The sequence below is a fragment of the Hippopotamus amphibius genome, chromosome 4 (genome assembly GCF_030028045.1).
Source record: "Hippopotamus amphibius kiboko isolate mHipAmp2 chromosome 4, mHipAmp2.hap2, whole genome shotgun sequence".
Classification (NCBI taxonomy): Eukaryota; Metazoa; Chordata; class Mammalia; order Artiodactyla; family Hippopotamidae; genus Hippopotamus; species Hippopotamus amphibius.
The window spans coordinates 117,740,482-117,752,610 of record NC_080189.1 but is presented as its reverse complement, the minus strand read 5'-3'; the positions used below and the strand labels follow the sequence as shown (position 1 = coordinate 117,752,610).

The following is a 12,129-nucleotide window of genomic DNA, read 5'->3' as shown; positions in this document are numbered from 1 at the left end:
GATGGGTGACTCAAACGAAGATATAGACCAAATGTTCAGCAATTTGCTGGGAGAGATGGACCTTTTGACCCAGGTAAATCCCCTTCTTAACTTTCAAACGAGAGAAAAATGGGTTAAGTGGATGTAGGCGAAGGGGATATAGTTGTCCATTGTACTATTTGTTCACCTTCTTGTTTGGCATTTTTTGAAATAAAAAATATTAAAAGAAAAAATGGGGTTACAGAATTTGATTTTCATATGACAGGAGAGCTCTCTTTTTAAAAAGGCTGGAAATTGACAATATGATATATTCCTGATATAACTCTAACAGTGGTGGGGAGAAAATAAACCTTTTTTCCTGATTTTACCCTTCTGAGTTCAATTAATTGAATACATGGGTCACACATACATTCTGTAATGGAAATTCTCAAGCTCATCGTGTTCACATATTTAGCCATGGAGGAATTTTCCCCAAGCATACCTTCTACAACCACCACCACTGAACGGTTTCCCCTGCAGTTACCTTTATATAAAGACTAGTCAGCTCGTTGCTTTCTGCATAAAGCACTAAAATAAGAATTACCCTATATTCCTAAATATGACAAGGATCTTAAAGTTTTCTACAGAGTAAATGTAGAATAATCTACTTTTAAAAAAATTTTTATTTTAGGAAAAATAAATCAGTATTGGTTAGCATCTGCTTTATATTCCGAACCAAATTCAAGAACATTTAGATTCTGTGGAAGAAGAGACAAAATGTGAGACTATAGGCTTAGAGGAAAGGGGTGCTGACTAATAATCGGGGGGTGTTAGGATGGAAGCCACATTGCTATAGATCAGAGGACTTTTTTCCTCCCACAAAGCAAGCGGGTTTGATGAACAGCTGTGGGCTCTCTGTCTGTTCACTCACTTATGCTCCGTAGAGGAGTGATTGTTCTGATTGGTCGGAGTCTGGGATTTTCATAGTTGAGTGTTGGGACTCTAACTCCAGAGGAAGAAGAGGGCCCCTCAGAGTGTCTTGGATCTGCCTTCACTGGAGGCCTTTCTGGGTTTTGATCTTTCTTTTGTGCTCAAGTGAGTGGAGTCCCAGGGTTTGCTTGGCTAAAACTGGGATTGAAGGCGTTCCTTCCTAAAACCAGTTTCCTCGCTCTTCTTTCCCTCTCTCTGCGTTTTACTCAAAGCCTGTTATATTACACATTCGTGTGTTCATATTTTGTTAGAGAACTACTTCTAATTTCTTTAAGTAGCCTAGTAAATTATATTCCTGAGAAAACAATGAGTTGGCAACCCTATTTGTGATGTTACACTTCCCAGTTATAGCATTTTAAAAACCAACTAGTTAATGAATTTTTTTGTACTTTCTTTCACTGAATTTTTTGTTCTGGTATTTGCCCCGTAGTTTCTCCATCAACCTCCCCCTTTCTTGGCAATTTTTACAAGCTCATTCTGGGTTTTAGAATGAATTCTGGGGCTGCAGTCACTTTCCCCTACATTTTATCCTTGATCCTAACTTGCTTGGGTTCATTTTTTTTTAACTTCTTCTTGATTAATGGCCTTTTTTTCCTATTTATAACTGATAATTTAATCTCAAACATATAATGATTGGTTTCCTTCAGAAACTTAAGACATGCACAAGGATATTACTTACCAAATCAAATAACATCAAAGAATGCACTCACTGTCATGAAAACATTCGTGTTTAAGAACAGGTGAAATCACGCCTCAAACTATGGATGTAAAAATATTTTAAAATATTAGCATTTAAATCATTGCAAGAAGTCACCTTTTCAATTAAGAAATAATGTTATTTACAAAGTTAGTAACTTACCATATCTTAATTTCTTTTTAGCAAGTTTTATTAAATAAGAGTAACAGCATTAACATTTTACTGTATAATAACAGATCGCATCCTGAAACAGCTCCTATCTTCAAGTGACTAAACATTCCTTTCTTTGATGTCACAACTTCAGTCCTTATGAATTGTATGTAGTGTACGTGTCACAAATGTATAATTTTTCCTGTTGTTTGTAAAAATGAATGGCTTCATTCTCATCAGTCTCAGTTGAATTGTTTCAAGATGTACCTTCTAGAATAATTTTTTATATGAAATTAATTTTATTATATGAACATGGCACAGTTGATCCACGTTCTTGGTAGAGAAAATTTCATTGTTTATAATATTTTGCTGTTACAAACAATACTGCCCTCAACATACTTACTACTACATTTAACTAATTTTCTGTAGGGAAAAAAATCACCTAAACCATGTTCAAGTAGGAATACAGTTTTTAGAGAACATATTTAAAGAGAACATGTATAAGCAGGAAATAATTCTTTACTTAATGATTACATTGCACTGCAAAAGTGTTAGTATCATGAGTAACCTTAGGGGGTGTGGATCTGTTTTCACAGAGTTTGGGAGTCGACACTCTCCCTCCTCCAGAACCTAAACCGCCCAGAGCTGAATTTAACTACAGTGTGGGGTTTAAGGATTTAAATGGTAAGCGTAATCATTTCTTTTCTTAAGTAATTTGAAATCATAACAGTGTTTAAAATCTGTACAGAATTGTAATTTGAAAACAGAATTTAAGGAACTTGGACATCATGACAAGTATAATTTTTTTTTAAGATTTATTTATTTATTCATTTGTTTATCTATTTTTGGCTGAGCTGGGTCTTTGTTGCTGCGAACGGGCTTACTCTAGTTGTGGCGTGCAGGGGCTACTCTGTTGTGGTGTGAGGGTTTCTCATTGTGGTGGCTTCTCGTGTTGTGGAGCACGGGTTCTAGGCATGTGGGCTTCAGTCGTTGCGGCACTTGGGCTCAGTAGTTGTGGCACGTGGGCTTAGTTGCTCCACAGCATATGGGATCTTCCCAGCCCAGGGATTGAACCTGTGTCCCCTGCATTGGCAGGCGGATTCTTAACCACTGTGCCACCAGGGAAGCCCCAAGTATAATTTTTGAAGTCCTGGATTTCATTCAGATTGTGTGCTGCTGTGTTTGGATTGAATCGAGAGGCCAAGAAAATATTTTTGCCTGTAATGAAAAGAAATACTCTCCTGCATTTGCTGAAAGTCTCAACACTACCTAATTTTTTAAAAAGTAAGGAGAGTTTCTTCTTATTCCTAAGCCATTACAGTAATAAGGTATAGTAATATAAGGAAATATTAATAAGGAAGTGTCCCTTCAAAGATATTCATGAACTGCCCATTTCATAATGATTGATAATGTATGAATAGATGCTTCAAAATATATTTTAATTAATGTATAATATAGTATATTTGCTCTATTTGACATTTTTTAATTCTCCCAGAGATCGCCATGTTCTTTTATTAACAAAAATCTCTCTTCCTATTTAGTACATTGAAAATCTTTAGCCCATGTGCTATTCAAATTACTGTGAATCTTGAAGTAATCGCTTCCAAATTAGTGAGAATTCACTACAACTCCTGGAAAAGGTTTTCCAAAGACTTGCGGTGCCAACCAAAACAACGAAAAACGAAATAATAGAAAAGCCCAGTTACAGAAATCCAGAGTTCCAAGTTTTATTTCCATCCCTCAGTGGGTTCCTTTGTTTCTGTTATTTTCTGTAATTTTTGGATAAACCCTTAAGGTGCCAGTACCTGTATTTTGATAAATTATAGTACATCTCTTCTGATTTCCTTTTTTTCCCACCCTCTTTTCTATTTGCCATATAAACTTTCCATTGCAACATGGAGTGATGGTAACATTTATGAAGTTTCAAAAAACCAACAGACTTTTGTAAAATTATGACGTTAATAGACACCATATACTTGCACATGTGAACAGTGAAGGTTTGCCTGATACACTCATAACAGCTGAATAATCAGTTCAATTAAAATTAAAATTTAATCAGTTATTTAGTTGTAGTCAACTCAACGAATGCTTTCGAAGCACTTAGTACCTAGTATCAAAAACTTACTGAAAATGTCAGAAACCAAGAAACCCAGCAGTATATAAACATAGTCATGTTAAAGTACAGTAACAAGAAACTCATGTCATTAAGGAGACAAGACCATAAGAAAGTACTGATTTGTACTGAAAATTAAATTTGTTGGGAATACAATAGGAATAGATTTTTTTGCTGTCTTCCCTTAAAACATTGCCTATAATGAGTCAAAACGTACTTTACCCCAAGTTAATTGGAGAGTTGGTGACAGATTTCTGAACAGAATCTCCAGTTCCTTATCACTCAATCGCATACCTATATGTTGAGGATTATAATTTGCTTTGGAAATTGTTACTATAAGTGTTATTGTGGGAATTTTGTCCCTAAAATTCTTATAAAGGAGTAAAATCGTTTGCTTGTGTGTCAACAGTCAAAATGTGATAATAACACTAGAAAATTAGGAATATGCTTCATTAGTTCTACATGTTTTCTCTGAGATTTTTAAAATTAATTTCACTTAATTTTATGAAGTTATATGCAAAACAACGGTGGTTTAGAAGGAAATAAGCCCTTTTTACCCAGTTGGGAGACCCAGACTTGAGTCCAAGAGCTGTACATACTGCTGTTAGCATCACTGTGATATGCTACATGGTGTTTGTGCTGATGATGTTTGGCAGTAAACGATTTCACCACGCTTTCTGCTCATTTGTTCCTGAGAGGGCTGCATTTCTCTGCCCGCATTTCTTCACCCCCGTTCACGCTGCACACAGCAGCTAGAATTCTCTCCTGATGGTCACATCCACCTTGCCCATCCTCTGTTCATCCCACTCACCATCCAGTGACTGCCTGATCAGCCACCGTGCTGTAGCAACACGACTCGTGGCCACGGCTGCCTGTGTGCCGCGTGGTCTAGTCAGCTTTCAGGATCCCAGGTCTCATCGCCACGGGAACCTCACACATGGAAGAAATCCCGGTGAGAATCATCCTCCCTCACCCTCACTCTGAAAATCCGGGTCTGCCCTTTCCTGTAAGAGTTAACTCCCAGCTCACTGTCTTATGAAGTCTTCACCACGTAATCCCAATTAAAAAAAATTTTTTTTCACTCCTTAACCCCCTTGGTGCTTTATTTCTTGCTATTTATCATTAATCGGTCTTTTTGTGATGTGAGAGTTCCTGTCATTGGATGGTATGCCCACAGAAACTCTGTCCTCACGCCAAGTCTCAAGGCATGTTAAATAAATCTCAGTCAGTGGAGACCTACTTTCCCTCCATTTCCAGCCTCTCCTCTCTCCTACTTTGTAAAACTCTAAGATCTTGCACCAGAATGTGGAAGAATTCCCTACTTAGGTATCTAATCAAGTGCTTGGATTTGACTTTATAGCTGACCTATGAGGTCCCCCAATATAGGGAAGACATTTTCCCCGCTTTTTCTTTTTCTTTTTTTTTTGGAGGGAAGGGGTTTTTTTTTAGGTCTATTGTGGTTTGATTGTCAAATACAGTTGTTAAGATACCGAAAGCGTCAATGTGATGATTTGGTATGCATATACATAGTGAAAGGATTCCCCCCATCAAGCTAGTTAACACACCCATCACCTCACATATTTACTTCTTTTTTTTTTTAGTGAGAACATTTAAGTTCTGCTCTTTCCGCAAATTTCAATCATACCATACAGTGTTATCAACTATAGTCATCATGTCATACTTAGATCCTCAGACCTGATTCGCCTTATAACTGAAAGTTCACATCCTTTTGCCACCCTCTTCCTATTTCTGCCACTCCCAGCCCCTTGCAACCACTGCTCAAATTTACTCTTTAAAATTACCTTCTTTCAAAAAAAAGAATTAGTCTTTTAGTTTTTCCAGATGCGAATCATTGTCTTGATCATTAATGTGATTGGTTTTCCCCATCAGAGTCCTTAAATGCACTGGAAGACCAAGATTTAGATGCTCTCATGGCGGATCTGGTAGCAGACATAAGTGAAGCTGAGCAGAGGACGATTCAGGCCCAGAAAGAATCCTCCCAGAACCGACCTCATTCAGCATCCCTGGATGTACCAAGTTTCAGTGGTGCAGCCTCTCTCGGTTACGGAGCAGATGTTGCGGCACCGAATATTGGCCAATATGAGGACTTACCACCTCCGCCAGCTGATCCCATGTTCGACCTCCCTCTGCCACCACCCCCTCCTGAACCTCTCTCTCAGGTAAGGCCATGGGGTCAGGACGCTTGACCTCTGCCACCCACGATCTCCAACTTTCTTCAAAGTGACAGTTACATTCATAAGTTTGTATGCCCAGAGCTCTGAGATTCAAAAAAACCAAGGATCCCAGCTGTGTTCATTGCAAAGTCAGAGCCTCCATAAAAGGACACACTGGTGTGTATAAAGAACATATTAGGGCCATATTCAGGAATTGTTATAGTTTGGCTAAAATCTACATTTGTATGCAGCTTTCCCTGATAATACTCAGCCTTTGAGGTCATGTTTTATGAACTTGGTATGAACTGTGGAAATGATTTATACATTTCTGTGTCCCTGGTCCTAGCCCAGTATGTGAAGAATAGAAGGGATTCCTTACATATTTTGGAATTGAACTAAATGGCAGCCACGTTCAGTAAGGCAAAGATATCTATGTATCGCTTGTAAGGTCATAGTTGGGAGGGCTGTTACAGGGCAGGTAGGTGTTGAGTGCTTGATAGTAGAAGATTTCTCTTGTGGCAGAGCACGGGCTCTAGGCACATGGGCTTCAGTAGTTGTGGCTCACGGGTGCTAGAGCACAGGCTCAGTAGTTGCGGCGCATGGGCTTAGTTGCTCCATGGCATCTTCCTGGACCAGGGCTCGAACCCATGTCCCCTGCATTGGCAGGTGGATTCTTAACCACTGAGCCACCAAGGAAGTCCCTGGAGGTTTGTACCTTTGACCAACATCTCCCTATTTCCTCTGTCCCCCAGCCCCTGGCAACCACCATTCTACCCTCTCTTTCTATGAGTTCAGCTTTTTTATGTTTTTTTAAATGAGATTTACCTTTTATTCATTTTTAATTTTTTTTAAATTTATTAAAAAATATTTTTGGCTGTGCCTTGTGGCATATGGGGTCTTTTTTTTTTTAATTTATTTATTTTTAGCTGTGTTGGGTCTTCATTGCTGCACATGGACTTTCTCCAGCTGTGGCAAGCAGGGGCTACTTTCGTTGTGGTGCACAGGCTTCTCATTGCGGTGGCTTCTCTTGTTGGGGAGCACGGGGTCTAGGTGCACGGGCTCAGTAGTTGTGGCACACGGGCTTAGTTGCTCCACGGCATGTGGGATCTGCATTGGCAGGTGGAGTCGTAACCACTGGACTGCCAGGAAAGTCCCCAAGTTCAGCTTTTTTAGATTCTCACATGTAAGTGAGATTATACCCTGTTTGTCCTTTTCTGACTTATTAGCATAATGCCCTCAAGTTTCATCCATATTGTCACAAAAAGCAGGATTTCCTTCTTTCTCATGGATAGATAATATTCCATTGTATACACACCACATCTTCTTTATCCATTCATCACGAGCAGACGCTTAGGTTGTTTCCATGTCTCGGCTGCTGTGAATAGTGCTGCAGTAGACATGGGAGTGCGGATCTCTTCAAGATAGTGGAGGGATTTCTTTCCTCTCCTTGAATAGATACCCAGGTGTAGAATTGCTGGATCATACGGTAGTTCTACTGGTAATTTTTTGAGTAACCTCCATACTGTTTTCAATAGCAGCTACACCAATTTACATTCCCACCAACAGTACACAAGGGTTTCTGTTTCTTCACTTCCTCATCAACACTTGTTGTCTCTTGGCTTTGATAACAGCCTTTCTAAAGAGCAAAGTCTCTTAATATAGGGTCCATGAAGATGTCAGGGAGGCCGTGATTCCCAGCTGTATGCAAAGTCACATGCATATGTGAAGCTTTATTGGGCCTCATGGCTTTCAACATATTCCTAAAGGGATTTGTGGCTCGAAAACAATGTAAGAACTACTGATATAAGGAGATATATGTCTACTTTCAAGTACTAAAATGTAACCAGAACAGCTCATTTCATTATAATTATAAATAGTGAGTGGAGCCTTAATAATCCTATTCTCAGAATATTCACTTACAAAAATCAAAGGGCTTTGGGCTCATAAAATATTTCACTCTCTTTTCTGCCTGCTCATGTGTGTTTGTCAGTGGGTTTTGGGGTTGGTTTTTTTTTTGGGGGGGTGACTTATAAATTTAAGTTTGAGTCTAAGTCTTAAAGAAAGGACCCTTTAGGAATCTAATAAAAACTAGGAATCCCAGAAAATGCATACTGATCCAAAAGAATGTATATAATTTCAGGAGGTGCTCAAATTCCTTGAGATTCACCTGTAGATTCCTCAGATTAGACCCAGTTTTGAGCCAAACAGAGATTTTTGCAGACTAAATATGTGAGACTCTGAATCGTCATTTCATCTTTTAAGTCACTATTCCTAGGATATAAAGGGTGACTGTCTTCTGTATCTCTGGGTTGAAGATTTCTGTTACAGTTACTTAAGTTCTGAAAATCGATCATGTGAAATTTGGTGTCCTATCACACAACCTTTTGTCAACATAAAGTGACTAAGACATTAGTGATGGTGGGAGTACTTACTCGCTGATGTTATTAATGGACTCTGTTGAATGTCTTGCCATTTTACAGGAAGAAGAAGAAGCCCAAGCCAAGGCTGATAAAATTAAGCTAGCATTGGAAAAACTGAAGGAGGCCAAGGTCAAGAAGGTAAACTATGAATTATTTTTGCATGGGGCAGTCAAATTAATGACATTTTACTATGCTTAAGGATAAAAAAAAGTTTTAATTTCGCGTGGTGCTTTCCAGTGAGTTGTAGTTTCTTAAATTTAAGGACAAAGATAAATTATTCTTTCCATGACATCATTTGGCTAATTTGTGATTGATAAACCGGGGACCTATGTTAGTGTAAACGTGGAAGTTTCCAAGTCTCTACCCCAGGTCTCCCTCCCCTAAGGATGCCCTCTGGGTTCTGCTCACTCTTGGGTAATAGCAGGTGGCGCCGCCTTCTGGGCCAACCTCAACTTCAGAGTTCAGCTTTCATTGGCATCACCTCATTTCCACGATTGTTTTTGTGCATTTTATATGCCGTCTGAGGCAGCCCCCAGCCTGCCCTGGATGTCCAAGTTCTCTCCTGAAGTACCAGTGTTCTTTGGCCTAGTGCTGTGTGTTCAAAGTTGCATAGGTTTTGAGTGACCTGCCCCAACCCTGTTGTCCCAATAAGCCTGTAATTTATCGTGCATTTTCTGTAGAGCATAGGTTTTTTCCAGAGACACATGTATTGTATTATATCAGAAACACATGTATTTAACCTCAGTAGAAGCCATCTACCTAATAATAAAGTGTTAATAATAGTTAATTTGGTAATTTTTAAAAAAATTTTATACAATTTTAAATTTATTTACTTATTTATTTTTTACTTATTGGCTGCATTGGGTCTTCATTGCTGCACACGGGCTTCCTGTAGTTGCTGAGAGGGGGGCTACTCTTCGTTGCGATGCACGGGCTTCTTATTGTGGTGGCTTCTCTTGTTGCAAAGCATGGGCTTTAGGTGTGCGGGCTTCAGTAGTTGTGGTGCAGGGGCTTAGTTGCCCCGAGGCATGTGGGATCTTCCCAGCCCAGGGCTCGAACCTGTGTCCCCTGCATTGGCAGGTAGATTCTTAACCACTGTGCCACCAGGGAAGCCCTTAATTTGGTAAATTAAGAGAAAGATAAACAGTCTCACTTCGACTCCTGAAGCATATACCATGACTGAGACTGGTTAAGTCTCAGTGAAAAAAGTTCAGTTAAGAACTTCTTCCTTATAGCTGGGTGAATTATTCTTCTCACACAGGGCATTTGATTTTATGTTCCTGCAGCCCCTCTCATGCTTCCTTGGGTGAAGGAGTTCACCACATGTTGATTGATATTTAATAAATATTCCTTGACTACCCCAGGATCCAGACTTTCAAGGTTCATCTGTAAGAATTTTTCCAGATGAGTCTGGTTCCATTCATTTCAAGCATGCATGAACCTTTTTACCATTTTTCTTCCCCATTCTGTACATGTGATTACATCCTGTGGGGGGTTATTGAACTGACCTATCCTCGGCTGCCTTCTCCTGCCTTGTCCTCACCCTGTGACCCCTGGTTAAATCCAGCCTCCTTCTGCTCAGCCTGGGCCCTCCAGGCTGCCTGAGCTCCCCGAGTCCAATCTCTCTCCCACGAACCTAGAAAACTATTTCCACTCTGTCCTCTCTCTGAAGACCTCCAGTACCTCCTTCCTCTCCCATGTTTCCTCAGCCAGCACTGTTGCTGCCCGTTGCACTGAGAAGTAGAGCAATCCAAAGAAAGTTTCCACAAGCTCCCAGCACACTGGCCTCCCGCCCGCCTGCACCTGTGGCAGGTGGTCCATGGTCTCTCCTATTCCTGTGGATGGACTGTCATGTTTCTAAGACCAGTCCCCACCCCACCCCCACGTGCTCCACTTCCCGCCTCTTTTCTTGTCCCTCCTCTGCTCAAGGATGCCCCCCCACACGCACACACTAAAGCCCAAATCCTCACAAGGACATCCAGCCCCTGCATGACCTGGCTGCCCCCCCTCTCCCAGCACTCCCACTCTCTCCCTCACCCTGTCTTCTAGCTTCCTGGTCTCACTGCTGCTCCACAGATGTTCCAGGCATGCCTTTGCCTCGCGACCTTTGTGCCTTGCCATCCCCCTGCCTGGAAAGCTCTTCCCCGAATTCCATTGGCTTCTCTCTGTCCCTCACTAGGCCTGATCAGCGACTCAGTGCTGCGCACACATGCACTCCTGACATCCCATACCTTCCCCTACTTTCCTTTCTCCGTGCCCTTCCCCATCCAGCATACTCTCCACTTTACTTGTTTATCCTGTTTAATGCCTACCTCCCCTCCCCACCCCCCGGGGAAGCTCCTCCAGGGAGTTTTGTGTTTTCTTCACTGATGCACCCTCATCTCATAGAACAGGTACTGGGGGTACAGAGAGGTGAACCGGTCAGGCGAGGTCCCTGCTTGTGTAGAGTTTAATTCTGGCAGGGGAGAGAAGTGCTATGAAGAAAATAAAGTAGAAAGGAGTCATACTGCCCAAGAGACTCTTTTTTTTGGGGGGGGGGGATTGCGGTAACATTGGTTTATAACGTTATGTAAGTTTCACATGTACATTCTTATATTTCTGCTTCTGTATACCCTACAGCATGCTCACCACCCAAAATTTGGCTTCCATCCATCACCATACTGTTGATCCCCTTTACCTCTTGAGTAAGAGGGGAAATAGGAGGAACTGAGGTCAGAGAGGCAGATGGGAGGTCACAGAGTCTCAGGTCTGAGGAAGAGTTTGGAAGATATTGTAAGTGCAGTGGGAAACCATTTAGCCATACCACACGGCATGCGGGATCTTAGTTCCCCGACCAGTGAATGAGCCTGTGCCCCCTGCAGTGGAAGTGCGGAATCCTAGCTTAAAACTTTGAGGGTTTTTAACAAGGGGTAATATATGGCTTTTAAAATTCATAGTGGCCATTGTGTGGAAAATGGATGGTAGGGGAAGGGATGAGAGCAGGTGACCTGTTCCATAGCCCTCTCTCAAGCACAAGACCTCACCGTAGATAAACGTGTGTTGAACTGAGTTACCGGTGGATGGCAGGGGAAGATGGGCTGACCTGAGCCACTGCCTTTCCCTTTGGAGGTGAAAAGACAAGAGAAAATGAGTAAAAATAAAAATTCATAATTAAACTATTTTAAACCAGTGGATGGCTTATAAAATGGGGGCCACGTTGGAGATATTCTCAGAGGAGAAATGAAAAGAGAAGCTGATTCTTAGATTAAAAAGGTAGAACAACTAGCATATTTGGCCAGTTTGCTTAACTGGAGATGAAGAGAACAGGGAGGAGAGAGCCGTATTTGGAGAGAATTTTGCCCTAATGTAGTTGAGGTGAATTGGAACAGTAGCAAAAAGCACCACCTGCCTCTAGTCAACAAAACAGATGTGAAACGGCAGCTGCCCTGATCAGTGGGAGAGGAAAGAAAATTAAGAAGCCCAGGTGTATATTTTTTCTGACTTCTGACACTCCAGACTTATTTCTAAAAACAAAAGGCTATGTGGCACAGAACATTAAAAAAAAATAACTGAGTCATAGTCATCTGTTAATCAAGTAACTAAGATGTACTAACACATAAGCTACCACGTGTTTTCTAAAGGATGGAA

The 12,129-nt window shown here is 40.9% G+C and overlaps 1 protein-coding gene across 3 annotated transcripts in view; it reads left to right on the top strand.

Annotated features, from left to right (window-relative positions):
- APBB1IP (amyloid beta precursor protein binding family B member 1 interacting protein) overlaps positions 1-12,129 on the top strand; it is a 101,845-nt gene that overhangs the window by 44,201 nt on the left and 45,515 nt on the right. For all 3 annotated transcript variants that reach the window (XM_057733312.1, XM_057733313.1, XM_057733311.1), the window contains 4 exons: positions 2-73; positions 2,392-2,479; positions 5,799-6,088; positions 8,563-8,640. In XM_057733312.1, coding sequence (XP_057589295.1) covers positions 2-73; positions 2,392-2,479; positions 5,799-6,088; positions 8,563-8,640 — 528 coding nt within the window. The remainder of the gene's footprint in view (position 1; positions 74-2,391; positions 2,480-5,798; positions 6,089-8,562; positions 8,641-12,129) is intronic.